Here is a 19,342-nt window from a genome sequence, read left to right as displayed (position 1 = left end):
TATTGTTGGGGGACATTGTGCAGTGCAGTAGAGTGGAGGGATTCAGTGGTGTAGAGTGTGGAGGTGCAGTGGTGTAAAGTGGGAGGTGCGGTGGTGTAGAGGTGCAGTGGTGTAGAGTGGGAGGTGCAGTGGTATAGAGTGGGAGGTGCAGTTGTGTAGAGTGGGAGGTGCAGTGGTGTAGAGGTGCAGTGGTGTAGAGTGGGAGGTGCAGTGGTGCAGAGTGGAGAGGTTCAGTGGTGTAGAGTGGGAGGGGAGGTGGTGTAGAGTGGGGAGGTGCAGTGGTGTAGAGTGGGAGGTTCAGTGGTGTAGATGTGCAGTGGTGTAGAGTGGGAGGTGCAGTGGTGTAGAGTGGGAGGTGCAGTGGTATGAGTATGGAGGTGCAGTGGTGTAGAGGTGCAGTGGTGTAGAGTGGGAGGTGCAGTGGTGTAGAGTGGGGAGGTTCAGTGGTGTAGAGTGGGAGGTGCAGTGGTGTAGAGGTGCAGTGGTGTAGAGTGGGAGGTGCAGTTGTGTAGAGTGGGGAGGTTCAGTGGTGTAGAGTGGGAGGTGCAGTAGTGTAGAGTGGGAGGTGCAGTAGTGTAGAGGTGCAGTGGTGTAGAGTGGGAGGTGCAGTGGGGTAGAGTGGGAGGTGCAGTGGTTTAGAGTGGGAGGTGCAGTGGTGTAGAGTGGGAGGTGCAGTGGTGTAGAGGTGCAGTGGTGTAGAGTGGGAGGTGAGGTGGTGTAGAGTGGGAGGTGCAGTGGTGTAGAGTGGGAGGTGCAGTGGTGTAGAGTGGGAGGTGAGGTGGTGTAGAGTGGGGAGATGCAGTGGTGTAGAGTGGGAGGTGCAGTGGTATAGAGTATGGAGGTGCAGTGGTGTAGAGTGGGAGGTGCAGTGGTGTAGAGGTGCAGTGGTGTAGAGTGGGAGGTGCAGTGGTGTAGAGTGGGGAGGTTCAGTGGTGTACAGTGGGAGGTGCAGTGGTGTAGAGGTGCAGTGGTGTAGAGTGGGAGGTGCAGTTGTGTAGAGTGGGGAGGTTCAGTGGTGTAGAGTGGGAGGTGCAGTAGTGTAGAGTGGGAGGTGCAGTAGTGTAGAGGTGCAGTGGTGTAGAGTGGGAGGTGCAGTGGGGTAGAGTGGGAGGTGCAGTGGTTTAGAGTGGGAGGTGCAGTGGTGTAGAGTGGGAGGTGCAGTGGTGTAGAGTGGGAGATGCAGTGGTGTAGAGTGGGATGTGCAGCGGTGTAGAGTGGGAGGTGCAGTGGTGTAGAGTGGGGAGGTGCAGTGGTGTAGAGTGGGAGGTGCAGTCGTGTAGAGTGGGAGGTGCAGTCGTGTAGAGTGGGAGGTGCAGTGGTGTAGAGGTGCAGTGGTGTAGAGTGGGAGGTGCAGTGGTGTAGAGTGGGAGGTGCAGTGGTGTAGAGTGAGAGGTGCAGTGGTGTAGAGTGGGAGGTGAGGTGGTGTAGAGTGGGGAGATGCAGTGGTGCAGAGTGGGAGGTGCAGTGGTGTAGAGTGGGAGGTGCAGTGGTGTAGAGTGGGAGATGCAGTGGTGTAGAGTGGGATGTGCAGCGGTGTAGAGTGGGAGGTGCAGTGGTGTAGAGTGGGGAGGTGCAGTGGTGTAGAGTGAGAGGTGCAGTGGTGTAGAGTGGGAGGTGCAGTGGTGTAGAGTGGGAGGTGCAGTGGTGTAAAGGTGCAGTGGTGTAGAGGTGCAGTGGTGTAGAGTGGGGAGATGCAGTGGTGTAGAGTGGGAGGTGCAGTGGTGTAGAGTGGGAGGTGCAGTAGTATAGAGGTGCTGTGGTGTAGAGGTGCAGTGGTGTAGAGTGGGGAGATGCAGTGGTGTAGAGTGGGAGGGGCAGTGGTGTAGATGTGCAGTGGTGTAGAGGTGCAGTGGTGTGGATGTGCAGTGGTGTAGAGTGGAGGGCGCACGTGACCCCGTCTCCGGCGTCCCGCCCATGGCCGCGCCCCCACCGAAGCCAGCGCGACTTCTGATTGGCGGCGGAGACGTGACGCGCCACGTGGTGGGTGGGGGGGGCGTGCCGGGTCACGTGAGCGGCTCGCCATGGCGGAGCGCGCCGCGCGGGGATTCGGAGAGGCGCTCGCGGTGGAGACGCACGGAGAGGCGAGGAGGGGAGGGGGGAGGGGGTGTGATGAGGGGGGTGTGATGAGGGGGGTGTGATGAGGGGGGTGTGATGAGGGGGGTGTGATGAGGGGGGTGTGATGAGGGGGGTGATGGGAGGATGATGGGGGGGGGGGGCGAGGGGGGGCGAGGGGGGCCGGGGGGAGGCGGGTGGGCAGGGGGGGGGTGAGGAGGACCGGGTGGGGGCGGTGAGGGGGACCGGGTGTGGGGGGTGAGGGGGGTCAGGTGGGGGGGGGGTGAGGGGGGTCAGGTGGGGGGGGGGTGAGGGGGGTCAGGTGGGGGGGCGGTGAGGGGGACCGGGTGGGGGGGACCGGGTGGGGGCGGTGAGGGGGGTCGGGTGGGGGGAGGCGAGGGGGCAAGGGGGGTGTGAGGGGGGCCGGGTGGGGGGGGTGTGAGGGGGGCCGGGTGGGGGGGGGGCGGGGGGGCGGGGGGTGTGGGGGGGGGCGTGGGAGCGGGGGGTGTGGGGGGGGGCGCGGGGGGTGTGAGGGGGGCCGGGTGGAGGGGGTCTGGTGGGGGGGGGGCGAGGGGGCCCTGGGAGGTAAATAAATTGACCACCAACAACATTTTTGGTTTGTCCGATGTATCGACTCGCCCCCCTACCACAGTAATGTGGAATTCCCATCTGCGCCTGGGGATTGTAAACGGGAACAGAGCACCGCCTGGGATGCTCGCGTGTGAGCATGGACGGGCGGCTTGACCCTGAGCTCGCTCTGGGCGGCAGGCAACGAGAGGAGGAGATCCCCCCGCCACCCCCCGAGATGTCTTTCTCAGTCGCAGCACCACCACCACCAGGACCACCATCAGCAGAACCAGCACCACCACCAGCACCACCACCAGCACCACCACTAGCACCAGCACAACCAGCACCACCACTACCACCAGCAGCACCAGCACCACCACCAGCACCACTAGCACCACCACCAGCTCCACCACCAGCACCACCAGCACCACTAGCACCACCACCAGCTCCACCACCAGCACCACCAGCACCACCACCAGCACCACCAGCACCACCACCAGCAGCACCACCACCAGCACCACCAGCTCCACCAGCACCACCACCATCAGCACTACCACCACCAGCACCACCACCAGCACCACCACCAGCAGCACCACCACCAGCACCACTAGCACCACCACCAGCTCCACTACCAGCACCACCAGCATCAGCACCACCACCAGCATCAGCATCAGCACCACCACCACCAGCTCCAGCACCACCACCAGCACCACCAGCAGCAGCACCACCACCAGCACCACCACCAGCACCACCACCAGCAGCAGCAGCCAGGGCGCCACGCAGCACGGATTGACTTGAAATCGACGAGCAACAGGCAGTGCACTATGGCAGTCGTTTATAAATGTGTTAAAGCGTCTCTTGAATTGAGCAAGCGTTTGAGGAATGGAGACGATGGGAGGGAAGAAGCAGAGTGTTGGTGGCTGAGTGAGTGGCTTCGCGAGTAAGTTGTTGTGACCTGCAGTGTGGTGAGTGGGTGAGTATGTTGTGACCTGCAGTGTGGTGAGTGGGTGAGTATGTTGTGACCTGCAGTGTGGTGAGTGGGTGAGTAAGTTGTGACCTGCAGAGTGGTGAGTGGGTGAGTAAGTTGTGACCTGCAGTGTGGTGAGTGGGTGAGTAAGTTGTGACCTGCAGTGTGGTGAGTGGGTGAGTAAGTTGTTGTGACCTGCAGTGTGGTGAGTGGGTGAGTAAGTTGTGACCTGCAGTGTGGTGAGTGGGTGAGTAAGTTGTGACCTGCAGTGTGGTGAGTGGGTGAGTAAGTTGTGACCTGCAGAGTGGTGAGTGGGTGAGTAAGTTGTGACCTGCAGTGTGGTGAGTGGGTGAGTAAGTTGTGACCTGCAGTGTGGTGAGTGGGTGAGTAAGTTGTTGTGACCTGCAGTGTGGTGAGTGGGTGAGTAAGTTGTGACCTGCAGTGTGGTGAGTGGGTGAGTAAGTTGTGACCTGCAGTGTGGTGAGTGGGTGAGTAAGTTGTTGTGACCTGCAGTGTGGTGAGTGGGTGAGTACGTTATGACCTGCAGTGTGGTGAGTGGGTGAGTAAGTTGTGACCTGCAGTGTGGTGAGTGGGTGAGTAAGTTGTTGTGACCTCCAGTGTGGTGGTTGAACACAGTGCGGATGAGACGAGGAGGAACCAACGAGTGACGTTCACGGGAACCGTCACCATGGTAGAGTAGCTATAGAAGGGACATCAGGAGGTGACTGGTTGGAGTCTATCAGTGAGTACTGGGGTCACTAACCCTACTGCTTTACATTGTATTCCGTGGAGTAATAGAATGCGTTGTGCCGTGCAGGCTGCTCAACTGCACCACTCGATTGACACCATGCTGACACGCCTCGAGGAGTTTTGCAGCATGCTGGACATGGTGAGTTTTGGCTACCACTGCAACATTCATGCCTGACCCCCAAGGTCAAGACCAGGGATGTGTCGTCAGGGGAGGCAGGGCAGGCAGAGCTTCACCTGTCATACTGATCTGTGTTATAAATGTAATTTCTGTATGATTCCAATCATTACAGAGAGATAGTAACAGGCACGCGCGTATTGCCCGCGCTCCATCCAGTTTCTGAAGGGTTGTGCAATCAGTGGGGAGGCTGAGCATGTCCCTGCCTCACCTCTCGTCTCCCTGTATTTGCAGCGGAGCGCCGTAAATTTGGCGATTTTGACTATAAAAAGGATTGGAATCATACAGAGTTGACATAAGACAGATCAGTGGAAAAATCTTTATTTTTATTTTATTCTTCTTGGTTCTTTCGGTAAAGTCACGTAGAAGGGAAGTAATCTATATATATAAAATCGTTCATGTCTGTCTGTCTGTGTGTGTGTGTGTGGACTTTGGCCCATACGCACTTTCATTGGACGGCAGTTGCCCCTGGCAACGGCTAGCCACGCCTTCGCCGCTTTCATTGGACCTGGCAACGGCTAGCCACGCCTTCGCCAAGGGCTGCAGTTTCATTGGACGGCGGTTGCCCCTGCCAACGGCTAGCCACGCCTTCGCCACTTTCATAAGCTCCGTATTTAATTAAATAATAGCCATTACACAGTATTGTTGGAGCGCTAGGGGGGGGGAAGGAACGCCACCCGTACCCTGCCTCTTCCAAGCCGACAATTTTAGGCGAGGCCGCAGGCTTTGCACGCTACTAGGCCTCGACACCCACCACGCCACTCTGAGGTAAATTCATCAAAGTTTTTCCTACTCTTCACTACACCCCCACCACAATGTGTGCTATTAATATTACTTTTAAACCCAACGCGCCAACAATCGATTACTTTAATGTTCACTGTACAAATACTCATTAAGCTGGGTGAGCGTACTGCCAGTCTATCATGTACACTGTAGCCTGCTTATTAAGCTCAGTGAGCGTACTGCCACTCTATCATGTACACTCTAGCCTGCTTATGAAGCTGAGTGCGTGTACTGGTAGTCTATAATGTGGACTCTTGCCTGGTTATTATCATCGATTCTTTATATGTTCTTTGTACAAACAGTCATTAAGCTGCTTGAGCGACCCCAGTTCGATTCCAACTCACGCCCACCACCGCTGACGATTATTTGAAACGGACCTGGCCCTCCCCTAGGTCCACTCAGCCTCAAAAGCGTAACTGCTGTCGTGTGTGAACATCGTCACTGGGGAGACAAAGGCGGCGGGGCATCGTGGATCCAAGTCCCGGGCGAAGCCGGGTCATGTGTATGTGTGTTTGTGTTTATGTGTATGTCTGTGTGTCTCTATGTATGTGTGTATGTATGTGTATGTATGTGTTTGTGTGTATGTGTGTGTGTATGTATGTGGGTTTTTTTTTATGTCGTTATGTGTATGTCTGCGTGTCTCTATGTATGTGTGTATGTACGTGTGTGCATGTGCTTGTGTGTATGTATGTGTGTGTCTATGTATGTGTGTGTCTATGTATGTGTGTGTATGTGTGTGTATGTATGTGTGTTATGTGTCTGTCTGTGTCTGCATGTATGTGTGTGTGTATTGTGTATGTGTTTGTGTGCATGTATGTGTGTGTTTGTGTGTATGTGTATGTCTGTGTGTATGTGTTTGTGTGTATGTGTGTGTATGTATGTGTGTGTATGTGTTTGTATGTGTTTGTGTGTTTACGCTCGCATTACACAATTGTGTTGCTGGTCTAAGGCGTTCCTCGCACAGCATTGCCGCTTTATTATTTCAGTCGTTTACTGCCTTACGCACCCTGAAAGTCGTGTGTGTCTGCAGCAAGCGCGTGTATGTGTACCTATGGACGCGCGCGCGTGTGTTGTGTAGGGGGAACGGTAGTGTAGTGCTTAGCGTGCTGTCTGTGTCTGTGTGTGTGTGTGTCTGTCTGTGTCTGTCTGTGTGTGTCTGCGTGTGTCTGTGTGTGTCTGTGTGTGTGCGTGTGTGGTGTGTGGGGAGCGGTAGTGTAGTGCTTAGCGTGCTGTCTGTGTGTGTGTGTGTCTGTCTGTGTCTGTCTGTGTGTGTCTGCGTGTGTCTGTGTGTGTCTGTGTGTGTGTCTGTGCGTGTGTGGTGTGTGAGGAGCGGTGGGTGTAGTGCTTAACGCTACGCTGCGCTACCAACCCGGCGAACCGAGTTCGATTCCCGCTCACGGCCACCACCGGTGACGATTATTTGAACCTCCCCTAGGTCCACTCAGCCTCAAACGAGTAACTGGTGTGGCGTATTAACATCGGCACTTGGGAGACAAAGGCGGCTGGGCGTGGTAGATCCAAGTCCCGGGCAAAGCCGGGTCATGTGTATGTGTTTATGTGTATGTCTGTGTGTCTGTATGCATGTGTGTATGTATGTGTTTGTGTGTATGTCTGTGTGTGTATGTATGTGGGTTTTTTTGTATGTGTTTATGTCTATGTCTGTGTGTCTGTATGTGTGTATGTACGTGTGTGTATGTGTTTGTGTGTATGTGTGTGTGTATGTATGTGTGTATGTGTGTGTGTATGTATGTGTGTATGTGTTTCTGTGTATGTATGTGTGTGTATGTATGTGTGTTATGTGTGTCTCTGTGTGTCTGCATGTATGTCTGTGTGTATTGTGTATGTGTTTGTGTGTATGTATGTGTGTGTTTGTGTGTATGTGTATGTCTGTGTGTATGTATGTGTGTGTATGTGTGTGTGTGTGTTTGTGTGTATGTGTGTGTGTGTATGTGTTTGTATGTCTTTGTGTGTTTACGCTCGCATTACACAAATGTGTTGCAGGTCTAAGGCGTTCCTCGCGCAGCATTGCCGCTTTATTATTGCAGTCGTTTACTGCCGTGCGCACCCTGAAAGTCGTGTGTGTCTGCAGCAAGCGCGTGTATGTGTTCCTATGGACGCGCGCGCGTGTGTTGTGTAGGGGGAACGGTAGTGTAGTGCTTAGCGTGCTGTCTGTGTCTGTGTGTGTGTGTCTGTGTGTGTGTCTGTGTGTGTGCGTGTGTGGTGTGTGGGGAGCGATAGTGTAGTGCTTAGCGTGCTGTCTGTGTGTCTGTGTGTGTGTGTGTCTGTCTGTGTCTGTCTGTGTGTGTCTGCGTGTGTCTGTGTGTGTGTCTGTGTGTGTGTCTGTGCGTGTGTGGTGTGTGAGGAGCGGTGGGTGTAGTGCTTAACGCTACGCTGCGCTACCAACCCGGCGAACCGAGTTCGATTCCCGCTCACGGCCACCACCGGTGACGATTATTTGAACCTCCCCTAGGTCGACTCAGCCTCAAACGAGTAACTGGTGTTGCGTATTAACATCGGCACTGGGGAGACAAAGGCGGCCGGGCGTGGTGGATCCAAGTCCCGGGCGAAGCCGGGTCATGTGTATGTGTGTATGTGTTTATGTGTATGTCTGTGTGTCTGTATGCATGTGTGTATGTATGTGTGTGCATGTGTTTGTGTGTATGTATGTGTGTGTGTATGTATGTGGGTTTTTTTGTATGTGTTTATGTGTATGTCTGCGTGCCTGTATGTATGTGTGTATGTACGTCTGTGGATGTGTATGTGTGTGTCTATGTATGTGTGTGTATGTGTTTCTGTGTTTGTATGTGTGTGTATGTATGTGTGTTATGTGTCTGTCTGTGTGTCTGCATGTATGTGTGTGTGTGTATTGTGTATGTGTTCGTGTGTGTTTGTGTGTTTACGCTCGCATTACACAAATGTGTAATGCGGGTCTAAGGCGTTCCTTACACAGCATTGCCGCTTTATTATTTCAGTCGTTTACTGCCGTACGCACCCTGAAAGTCGTGTGTGTCTGCAGCAAGCGCGTGTATGTGTACCTATGGACGCGCGCGCGTGTGTTGTGTAGGGGGAACGGTAGTGTAGTGCTTAGCGTGCTGCCTGTGTCTGTGTGTGTGTGTCTGTGTGTGTGTCTGTGTGTGTGTCTGTGTGTGTGCGTGTGTGGTGTGTGAGGAGCGGTGGGTGTAGTGCTTAACGCTACGCTGCGCTACCAACACGGCAAACCCAGTTCGATTCCCGCTCACGGCCACCACCGGTGACGATTATTTTAACCTTCCCTAGGTCGACTCTGCCTCAAACGAGTAACTGCTGTAGCGTATTAACATCGCCACTGGGGAGACAAAGGCGGCCGGGCGTGGTGGATACAAGTCCCGGGCGAAGCCGGGTAGTACAGCTAGTACAATAATAAAAATAAAACATAATAAAACAATTCTCACGACGTTTCGGCCACAACGCAAGCAGCCGTCCTCAGGTGAAAACCAGGTCCGTCGAGGCGACAGAGTCTGAATGAAACAGCACACGAGCTTGGAGCATATATATAAGCTGGGCGCATTGACAAAGGAATTTGCATATCAAAAGGAATTTAGCATATTTATGGGAAATGCAGGAATGTGATTAGTACTGCATATGCATGTGCATTATGCAGGATTAACAGCATCAAAGGGAGCTGCAGTTACTGCTGCTGCTGCAGTTGCTGCTGCTGCAGTTTCTGCTGCTGCTGCAGTTGTTGCTGCTGCTGCTGCAGTTGCTGCTGCTGCTGTTACTGCTGCTGCTGCACTTGCTGCTGCTGCAGTTGCTGCCTTATCCATTTTAATATAACACTATGTATTATTCTACCCACCCTAATGTGTATCACACTGCTATATGTTTACTATACAATTACGACACCATACATTACTCTGCACACTGCACCATGCCAGTGAGTGGAACGCGGTCTGAAAGTCACCGTAAACGTGAACACAATCAGTTAAGATCCGAAATGGTTTATTACGTCCTTCCAATGATTGCTAAGCCAGAATCCATCTTCTCGGTTGAAATTGTCTCTGTGTTTGTATATGTGGATCGCCTCATGAACGAATCTCTCATGATAGCCAGGTGGCTTGCAGAGAACCTCTGTCGTGGAGAAGTCAATATCATGTGAGCCCACTGAGTTGTAACAGTGATCTGCCACGGCTGAGGTGTTTGTCCTACCGTGTTTCAGGTCTGCCTTATGTTCACGGATGCGGTCCGAGACATGTCGTTTGGTTTCTCCAATGTAACTGCTACCACAGAGGCAACTTAGTTTGTAGATGCCAGGGTACTGTATGTCTGGAACCACATCTTTTACAGACGGGACCAGATCACGGATTTTATGTACTGTGTTGAATCGGACCTGGATCTTGTGTTTAATCAGGATTTTGGAGATCTTTTTTGTGACCCCAGCAATGTAGGGTAAGGTGATGGTCTTGAAAGGCTCCTCAACAGGATCCTTCTTGATGGTTGGAGTGATGGCTTTGCGGATTGTGTAGTCGGAGTAACCATTAGCCTTAAGAGCTTGGCGTACGTGTTTTGAGTTCACTGGAAATGTGTTCATGGTCGGAGATGCATTGGGCTCTATGATATAGAGTCTTGATGAGGGAATTCTTCTGGGATGGATGGTGGTGGGAATCCGGTTTTAGATAAGCATCCGTGTGGGTGGCTTTCCTGTAGACAGAGTGGCTCATTGAACCATCAGGTCTCCTTTTGATTAGGACATCCAAAAAGGGTAGCTTGCCATCATTTTCGACTTCCATGGTGAATCTGATGGCTGGGTGTATGGAATTGATGTGGTCGAGAAATTGGTCTAGAGCAGGCCGGCCATGTGGCCAGATGACAAAAGTGTCGTCTACGTACCTCTTCCATAAGGTCGGGCGTAGAGTGGCAGTCTGGATGGCGTCCGTCTCAAATTTCTCCATGAAGATGTTGGCTACAACCGGAGATAGGGGGGAGCCCATTGGGGTGCCCTCAATTTGCTTGTAGAAGGTTCCATTCCAGGTGAAGTATGTATTGGTTAAGCAGTGTCTCACCAGGGGGGGTACCCCAGCATTCAGTCCTTGATGAACCAAGTCTTCAATGATTGCGATGGTGTCAGGCACAGGCACCTTGGTGAACAAGGAAACCACATCAAAACTGACAAGCAGGTCGTCTGGGGACAGGGCAATCCCCTTGATTGTCGATACCAGGTCAGTAGAGTTTAGTACTGCAGAGGTGGTTTTTCCAGTGAAAGGCCGTAGGATTTCGGACAAAAAACGAGCCAGTTTGTAAGTGGGGGAGTTGATAGTAGAAACAATGGGACGAAGAGGTGTATCTTCTTTATGTATCTTTGGCAAGCCGTACAATCTTGGTGGTCTGGCTGCAGAAGGTTTCAACGAGAACTGTTTGGTCTGATCAATTAATGCGGTTGAAGCAGAAATGATGTTGTTGGTTTTGGAGACGAGGCTGTTGGTGGGGTCTCTTTTTATTTTTGTATAGCTGCCATCGTTGAGTAGTTCTTGAATTTTGTTGTTGTATTCTATTTTGTCCATGATGACAGTGGCATTGCCTTTGTCGGCTGAGAGGATGACAATGTCATCCCTCTTTTTTAATTGAGCTAATTCAAAACGCTCATCTTTGCTGATGTTGCTAGCTGGCATTTTAGCGTTTTTGAGGGTTACAGAGATTTCAGATCTTGCTACGTCTGCAGCGATGTGACTCAAGCCCTTGAGAGCTACATCTACTCGAGCAATTATATCATTAACTGGTATGTGTCTAGGTGTGACTGCAAAGTTTAGTCCTTTAGCTAAAACGGATTTCAAACCTTCAGAAATAGGACTGTTACTGCGGTTAATTACGACTTTGTTAACATCTAGCTTTTCAATGTGTGGGTCCGGTTTCTTGTTTGAGAGGCGGTTGAATTTGGAAATCAAGTTGTCCTTACATTTAGTCGACATAGCGGCAGCTGAAGAGGCAGTCATTTTTTCCACATGTTCCCAATCCGATGTGGACATTGTTACACTCAAAGATAAGTGTGATTTGTAGAGTGTCTTGTCTAACTGATCTAGTTCGGTGCGCGTAAGTCTGATTTTCTCTGAGATAAGAGCTAAGCTAGTTCTAGACAGAATTCGTTTCGCATTAGAAGAAGTTACAGCAGCAGATGTTAGTGTAAATGCGTTTGGTATTACCTTAGAGTCGCGGCATCTCTTCAGAAAGGTGAGAGACTCGATTAGCTGAGCCTTCTTATCCCGGAGCTTGTTGAAGGATCTCAAAGTTATGTGGAAACCCTCCCCGTAGAGGCGGTTAAATTTCGATTTAAAGCTTTCGTGACTGCAGGGATTCATCTTCTTGGTTCTTTCGGTAAAGTCACGTAGAAGGGAAGTAATAAAATAATAAAAATAAAACATAATAAAACAATTCTCACGACGTTTCGGCCACAACGCAAGCAGCCGTCCTCAGGTGAAAACCAGGTCCGTCGAGGCGACAGAGTCTGAATGAAACAGCACACGAGCTTGGAGCATATATATAAGCTGGGCGCATTGACAAAGGAATTTGCATATCAAAAGGAATTTAGCATATTTATGGGAAATGCAGGAATGTGATTAGTACTGCATATGCATGTGCATTATGCAGGATTAACAGCATCAAAGGGAGCTGCAGTTACTGCTGCTGCTGCAGTTGCTGCTGCTGCAGTTTCTGCTGCTGCTGCAGTTGTTGCTGCTGCTGCTGCAGTTGCTGCTGCTGCTGTTACTGCTGCTGCTGCACTTGCTGCTGCTGCAGTTGCTGCCTTATCCATTTTAATATAACACTATGTATTATTCTACCCACCCTAATGTGTATCACACTGCTATATGTTTACTATACAATTACGACACCATACATTACTCTGCACACTGCACCATGCCAGTGAGTGGAACGCGGTCTGAAAGTCACCGTAAACGTGAACACAATCAGTTAAGATCCGAAATGGTTTATTACGTCCTTCCAATGATTGCTAAGCCAGAATCCATCTTCTCGGTTGAAATTGTCTCTGTGTTTGTATATGTGGATCGCCTCATGAACGAATCTCTCATGATAGCCAGATGGCTTGCAGAGAACCTCTGTCTTGGAGAAGTCAATATCATGTGAGCCCACTGAGTTGTAACAGTGATCTGCCACGGCTGAGGTGTTTGTCCTACCGTGTTTCAGGTCTGCCTTATGTTCACGGATGCGGTCCGAGACATGTCGTTTGGTTTCTCCAATGTAACTGCTACCACAGAGGCAACTTAGTTTGTAGACGCCAGGGTACTGTATGTCTGGAACCACATCTTTTACAGACGGGACCAGATCACGGATTTTATGTACTGTGTTGAATCGGACCTGGATCTTGTGTTTAATCAGGATTTTGGAGATCTTTTTTGTGACCCCAGCAATGTAGGGTAAGGTGATGGTCTTGAAAGGCTCCTCAACAGGATCCTTCTTGATGGTTGGAGTGATGGCTTTGCGGATTGTGTAGTCGGAGTAACCATTAGCCTTAAGAGCTTGGCGTACGTGTTTTGAGTTCACTGGAAATGTGTTCATGGTCGGAGATGCATTGGGCTCTATGATATAGAGTCTTGATGAGGGAATTCTTCTGGGATGGATGGTGGTGGGAATCCGGTTTTAGATAAGCATCCGTGTGGGTGGCTTTCCTGTAGACAGAGTGGCTCATTGAACCATCAGGTCTCCTTTTGATTAGGACATCCAAAAAGGGTAGCTTGCCATCATTTTCGACTTCCATGGTGAATCTGATGGCTGGGTGTATGGAATTGATGTGGTCGAGAAATTGGTCTAGAGCAGGCCGGCCATGTGGCCAGATGACAAAAGTGTCGTCTACGTACCTCTTCCATAAGGTCGGGCGTAGAGTGGCAGTCTGGATGGCGTCCGTCTCAAATTTCTCCATGAAGATGTTGGCTACAACCGGAGATAGGGGGGAGCCCATTGGGGTGCCCTCAATTTGCTTGTAGAAGGTTCCATTCCAGGTGAAGTATGTATTGGTTAAGCAGTGTCTCACCAGGGGGGGTACCCCAGCATTCAGTCCTTGATGAACCAAGTCTTCAATGATTGCGATGGTGTCAGGCACAGGCACCTTGGTGAACAAGGAAACCACATCAAAACTGACAAGCAGGTCGTCTGGGGACAGGGCAATCCCCTTGATTGTCGATACCAGGTCAGTAGAGTTTAGTACTGCAGAGGTGGTTTTTCCAGTGAAAGGCCGTAGGATTTCGGACAAAAAACGAGCCAGTTTGTAAGTGGGGGAGTTGATAGTAGAAACAATGGGACGAAGAGGTGTATCTTCTTTATGTATCTTTGGCAAGCCGTACAATCTTGGTGGTCTGGCTGCAGAAGGTTTCAACGAGAACTGTTTGGTCTGATCAATTAATGCGGTTGAAGCAGAAATGATGTTGTTGGTTTTGGAGACGAGGCTGTTGGTGGGGTCTCTTTTTATTTTTGTATAGCTGCCATCGTTGAGTAGTTCTTGAATTTTGTTGTTGTATTCTATTTTGTCCATGATGACAGTGGCATTGCCTTTGTCGGCTGAGAGGATGACAATGTCATCCCTCTTTTTTAATTGAGCTAATTCAAAACGCTCATCTTTGCTGATGTTGCTAGCTGGCATCTTAGCGTTTTTGAGGGTTACAGAGATTTCAGATCTTGCTACGTCTGCAGCGATGTGACTCAAGCCCTTGAGAGCTACATCTACTCGAGCAATTATATCATTAACTGGTATGTGTCTAGGTGTGACTGCAAAGTTTAGTCCTTTAGCTAAAACGGATTTCAAACCTTCAGAAATAGGACTGTTACTGCGGTTAATTACGACTTTGTTAACATCTGGCTATCATGAGAGATTCGTTCATGAGGCGATCCACATATACAAACACAGAGACAATTTCAACCGAGAAGATGGATTCTGGCTTAGCAATCATTGGAAGGACGTAATAAACCATTTCGGATCTTAACTGATTGTGTTCACGTTTACGGTGACTTTCAGACCGCGTTCCACTCACTGGCATGGTGCAGTGTGCAGAGTAATGTATGGTGTCGTAATTGTATAGTAAACATATAGCAGTGTGATACACATTAGGGTGGGTAGAATAATACATAGTGTTATATTAAAATGGATAAGGCAGCAACTGCAGCAGCAGCAAGTGCAGCAGCAGCAGTAACAGCAGCAGCAGCAACTGCAGCAGCAGCAGCAACAACTGCAGCAGCAGCAGAAACTGCAGCAGCAGCAACTGCAGCAGCAGCAGTAACTGCAGCTCCCTTTGATGCTGTTAATCCTGCATAATGCACATGCATATGCAGTACTAATCACATTCCTGCATTTCCCATAAATATGCTAAATTCCTTTTGATATGCAAATTCCTTTGTCAATGCGCCCAGCTTATATATATGCTCCAAGCTCGTGTGCTGTTTCATTCAAACTCTGTCGCCTCGACGGACCTGGTTTTCACCTGAGGACGGCTGCTTGCGTTGTGGCCGAAACGTCGTGAGAATTGTTTTATTATGTTTTATTTTTATTATTTTATTACTTCCCTTCTACGTGACTTTACCGAAAGAACCAAGAAGATGAATCCCTGCAGTCACGAAAGCTTTAAATCGAAATTTTTATTTTATTATTTTTTACTTTTCGTAACAGCTATTTTCATTGGAGTATGACAGGTGAGGCTGTGCCTCCCCTGCCTCCCTTGGCCCGCACGTCCCTGGTCAAGACCTCACAGTGGAATATTCGTGGGTTTGCTGCACCGTACAGATGCGCAGAGATTCATCTCAGGTTGTGTCTACGAGCCTGCCCGAGATCCTGGAGCAAGCAGCTGCCATGACCACCATTTTCCACCGGGTTGATCAACTGGAGGTGAGCACGGGGACATGTCCCTCACGGGCGCAACTCTGGGTAACCACCGCACCCTACTGTGCAGTCCTCTCGCCGCCTAGCGTAACGGTCCACTGGTAACTTTCTAAACCTGGTTCGGACACCGCCATGCACTCAGAACATATTGAGTTTACTCTAAAAAAAAAGTGCTGTAAACTGTTGATTACAAAGCCATAAAAAACATTCACTTGCTTCCCATTGACCAAATAGTTGTGCCATTGGCAATAAAGGACTCTTTGACAACAGCCAGAATGCTGAAGTGGTGCTCAACAATCGGTGATTTTTTATCTTCCCAGGGAGTAGGTGGGGGGAGTGGCCCTGAAAATGTTAGGAATTTTAAACAGGGCCATACATTAATAAAAACAACATCCAATGTATTCTCCCTGTTAAATATAAAAAAAAAAATACCAAAACCCATCACATCCCCATTGCCCCCCCTTCCCCTGGATCTGTCCCTGGCTTGGATTTCGAGATTTTTGTAAGCAAAATGCAGCGAGAGGCAGAAGCAGAGCTGTGTTGGATCTGCTGCAGGCATTTGTGCGACTCGTGGGGAGGGACGTGCAGGCCATGGAGGACGCTGTCGTTGCGGCCGAGCGGGAGCAAGGCTCCCTCCCGCACTCCATGACCAAGTTCTTCCGCTCCATCAGCATGCCCTCCTTCCTCAGCGTGCGTCTCCTCGACGAACAGAATCAGAATCTCCCAGTGCCCAGCTCGCACCTTTCACACTCACGTACGGCCATAGAGGTGTAATTGACATTTCCCGTACTCGGGGAGGGACTGTCAAGTTCTTCCCACGCATCTCCATAATCCTAAGGTCCCTCTGCTGGTTACCTCATCCGTTCCTGAGTCAACTACAAGGTCCCTCTCACCATCCCGATGGTCCTTCATTGACTCTGCCCTGCCTAACTCTCCCCTCTCATCTCACTCCACTCCCCTCCATGGGCTCTCTTAACTTTTCCTTCTGCACCTCCGATTTGCACGGTTGGCTATGTACGGTGCAAAATAATTTCAACATGCATACATTCTAATCTCACTCTACTCTCCTCCACCCATTCTAACTCTCAACTCACTTCTCCCCTCCACGCACTCTCCTACCTCTCCCCTTTAATTTCACTCTTCCCCCTTCACATGCTGTATGCTCCAGAATCTATTAGCTTGCTCTTTCTCTGATTTATAATTTGTTGCTATTGCTCTGATTTCTATTTGCTTCGTTGTTATGCTTGTTTTTATATTGTTGCTTTTATCATTGTGGTGACCTAGAACACTTTTGCAAAGTTCTGGTTTCTTGAGTTTTCACCTGGTTAAACAAAATAACCTGAATCTTGAATGCAACTAACTGGAGGCCCTAATAGTAGTTGGAGAAACGTCCCAACTAACCATTTGTCTCTTTTGCAATATCTTGAGATACAGTCACATTGATATGCGAAATACAAATTCCGTTATATGCTTGGCTTTTTTGTGACAATTTATACGATCACACGTAGGTTTTCACGGGCAATATGATTTACTATTCTGACTGAATGGATGCATCCCTACGGTTGATTGGCTTAGTTTCAAATGAACGTCGTATGTAATGTCTACGTTTGGATGTGAGAATTGTTCAACTCACCGGTGAGATGAAACAGAAACTGATGCGTTGAAACCTTGTTCGCTACGCGACATTTTAATTCGTTGGCTGTGTCGGGTGGTGGAAGATCTTGCAACAAGTTTTTCCAGATCATCACGAGGCCTAATCCAAAAATCTATCAAATTCATGCCTTAATTTAGCAAGTGCAGCTGTCGGACATAGGTTTGTCTACGAAATGCATTGCGTTTTTCTATACCAGCAGAAATCGTCCGGTCCTGATGAGGCCTCAGCTCCAACTTCCTTGCCCAGCATCCCTGCTGTGTTCCACACAGAAGACTTCATCAAGTGCCAGGAGACTGCTTGTTGGCCAGAGGATCTGGGACTCAACGACATGCGGGATTCTAACTGAAATTTTAGAGAAATCAGTCAACCACTCTTCCGCATCTGCACATAAAAGTTTTTTTTTATCGACCTCTGGGGTTTTCAAACCAATATTTATCCAGCAGTATTTCTTTAAACAAGAAAACTCTAAACTGGCTTTAATTTTTTTGGATCTTGCCAGTGTGTGAGAAAAAATATATTGCTGGGTCACTATCGATTTTTGGCAAGAGCACTTTGACAAAGTAGAGGGGCAGTGACATGGCCAATGCAACGGCAGGTTCACCGTTTTTTCAGGGGTTCGTGGTTTTTATCCGGCAGGCTGCTCCGTGTATTAATAAAATAAGTGCCATCTGCTTCTATCACAGTGGGCGTGAAGAGATCCCGTGACATCATTCAAAACGAGTAGAAATTACCTGTAAATAACTCAATTGGCATTACACGCAGCAATCATCGGCCCCTAATGGCAGACTAAGTGCTGAGTCACCTTGTGATGCACAGGGACAGCTGTCACTGGGGGTGCCCTTTTAATGTTGAGATGAGACGTGGTGTAACGCACTGTGAGATAGAGGCATTTTCGTGCCATATACTGTACATGCAAATATTAGTAAAGCACGAGCCCCCAGCCAATGCAAATAGTAAAAAAATAACACATTGATGAGGGGTTATGGGGATTACTGTTGGGCTGACAGAAAACCCTGCTGCTGTTGCCTGGATGACGGCATGACCGGGAATAAACATTCAATGAATACAGAAACTTGTAACGCGCAGTTTTTGTTAGAATTCATAGGCGCAGGAAAAACACAAACCAATGCTAAAGTATCCAGAACCAGCACCAACAATTGCCCAAGGTCTATGACCCTATATTGAGACGTTTGGCAAACTCCTGCAATGTATACATGTGAGATTGACAATCCACGTAGTGTACTGCCATACCCTGTCAAGCCAGGGGATTGGCAAATTTGTTTAATCCACCACCCCTTGCCTCGGTCGTGCTGGACGCTAGGTGTGTACCACCAGTGTGTGGTTCACGAATTTTGAGGAATGTGCTGCCGATTGAGCACTTGCTAATTTGCTTACGGTGGTCACATCCTTATCACTATCAGTACGACCATGGTTACTGTTAACTTGACCCATTAATTCCTCCGTTTGATACGTAGGCTTTCGCGACCAATATCCATAATACAGGTTTTTTGGGTTAGATTGCGTAAATGTGTTGTTAAACCCGCCACCATCCGATAGCCAATTAGTAAGGTTTGTCACGTAAACAGAACATGCCAATTCGTTACGAGTACAGCACACCGGTGTTGGAGAGCAAATCCACAACATTTACAATCGGAGTACGACGTTTCACCAGTAATTGCAACTAGCTTCATCAGGTGAAGCCATATTTGTGGAGAAATCCTGTTTCCTTCCTTAAATAGAGGGGTAGATGTGATGACAACACTTGTGAGCTCTTCTTGCGCGAAGTGGGGGGGGGGGGGGGGATTAATGATTGCATATCAAGGACTGGGTATCCATTGCCGTTCGGGTTATTTATATGGTAATGAACGTACATTACCTTGATTTGAAGCTTTCGTAACTGCAGGAATCCATACTCTTTGGTTCTTTCGGTAAAGTCACGTAGATAGAAAATTAATAGATCACGACGTTTCGATCGTAGGGGAACTGCTGCTGTGTTTCTCTCACCTGATGACGGTTGCTCGTGTTGCGATCGAAATGTCGTGATCTATAAAGTTTCTATCTCCGTGACTTTACCGAAAGAACCAAAGAGTGCCGTACATTATGCATGTGCATTACGCAAGCCCATTGTTGTATTTTCCTGTCGATTGTGTGTACAGCAAAACCTTGGATTGCGAGTATAATTCGTTCCGGAAACGTGTTTGTAATCCAAAGCACTCGTATATCAAAGCACTCGTATATCAGTTGTGATCACGTGACGCTCGGCAGACAAAGCGTATACGTACTACTCGTATTGCAAGACCTCGCTCGTTTATCAAATTAATATTTATAAAAAAAATTGTACTCGTCTTGCAAAACACTCGCAGACCAAGTTACTCGCAATCCAAGGTTTTACTGTACTAAAATACCCATACCAATTGATTTTGATGTTGAAGTTGTGTGCAAAATTAGTTACTACTGGCCACAACTAATTAGAGAATATCGAAAATTAGAGAAATACAAATAATTAAAACCATTCGGATAGCTACAGACTTAGTGCTGCTT

The 19,342-nt window shown here is 49.2% G+C and overlaps 1 protein-coding gene across 1 annotated transcript; it reads left to right on the top strand.

Moving 5' to 3' along the window:
- Positions 1–1,974: 1,974 nt before the first annotated feature.
- LOC133339895 (biogenesis of lysosome-related organelles complex 1 subunit 4-like) lies at positions 1,975–17,873 on the top strand. Its single transcript, XM_061548018.1, has 5 exons — positions 1,975–2,081; positions 4,404–4,475; positions 15,052–15,153; positions 15,703–15,837; positions 17,001–17,873. The coding sequence occupies exons 1-5, from the start codon at positions 2,022–2,024 to the stop codon at positions 17,145–17,147; spliced, it is 516 nt and encodes a 171-aa protein (XP_061404002.1). The 5' UTR covers positions 1,975–2,021; the 3' UTR covers positions 17,148–17,873.
- The last annotated feature ends 1,469 nt before the right edge of the window (positions 17,874–19,342 follow it).

Source organism: Lethenteron reissneri, chromosome 9 (assembly GCF_015708825.2).
Source record: "Lethenteron reissneri isolate LAM-NWPU_2019-01 chromosome 9, ASM1570882v1, whole genome shotgun sequence".
In the NCBI taxonomy this organism is placed as follows: Eukaryota; Metazoa; Chordata; class Hyperoartia; order Petromyzontiformes; family Petromyzontidae; genus Lethenteron; species Lethenteron reissneri.
Note: the sequence above shows the minus strand (reverse complement) of the source record. Positions and strands in the feature narration are given on the sequence as shown.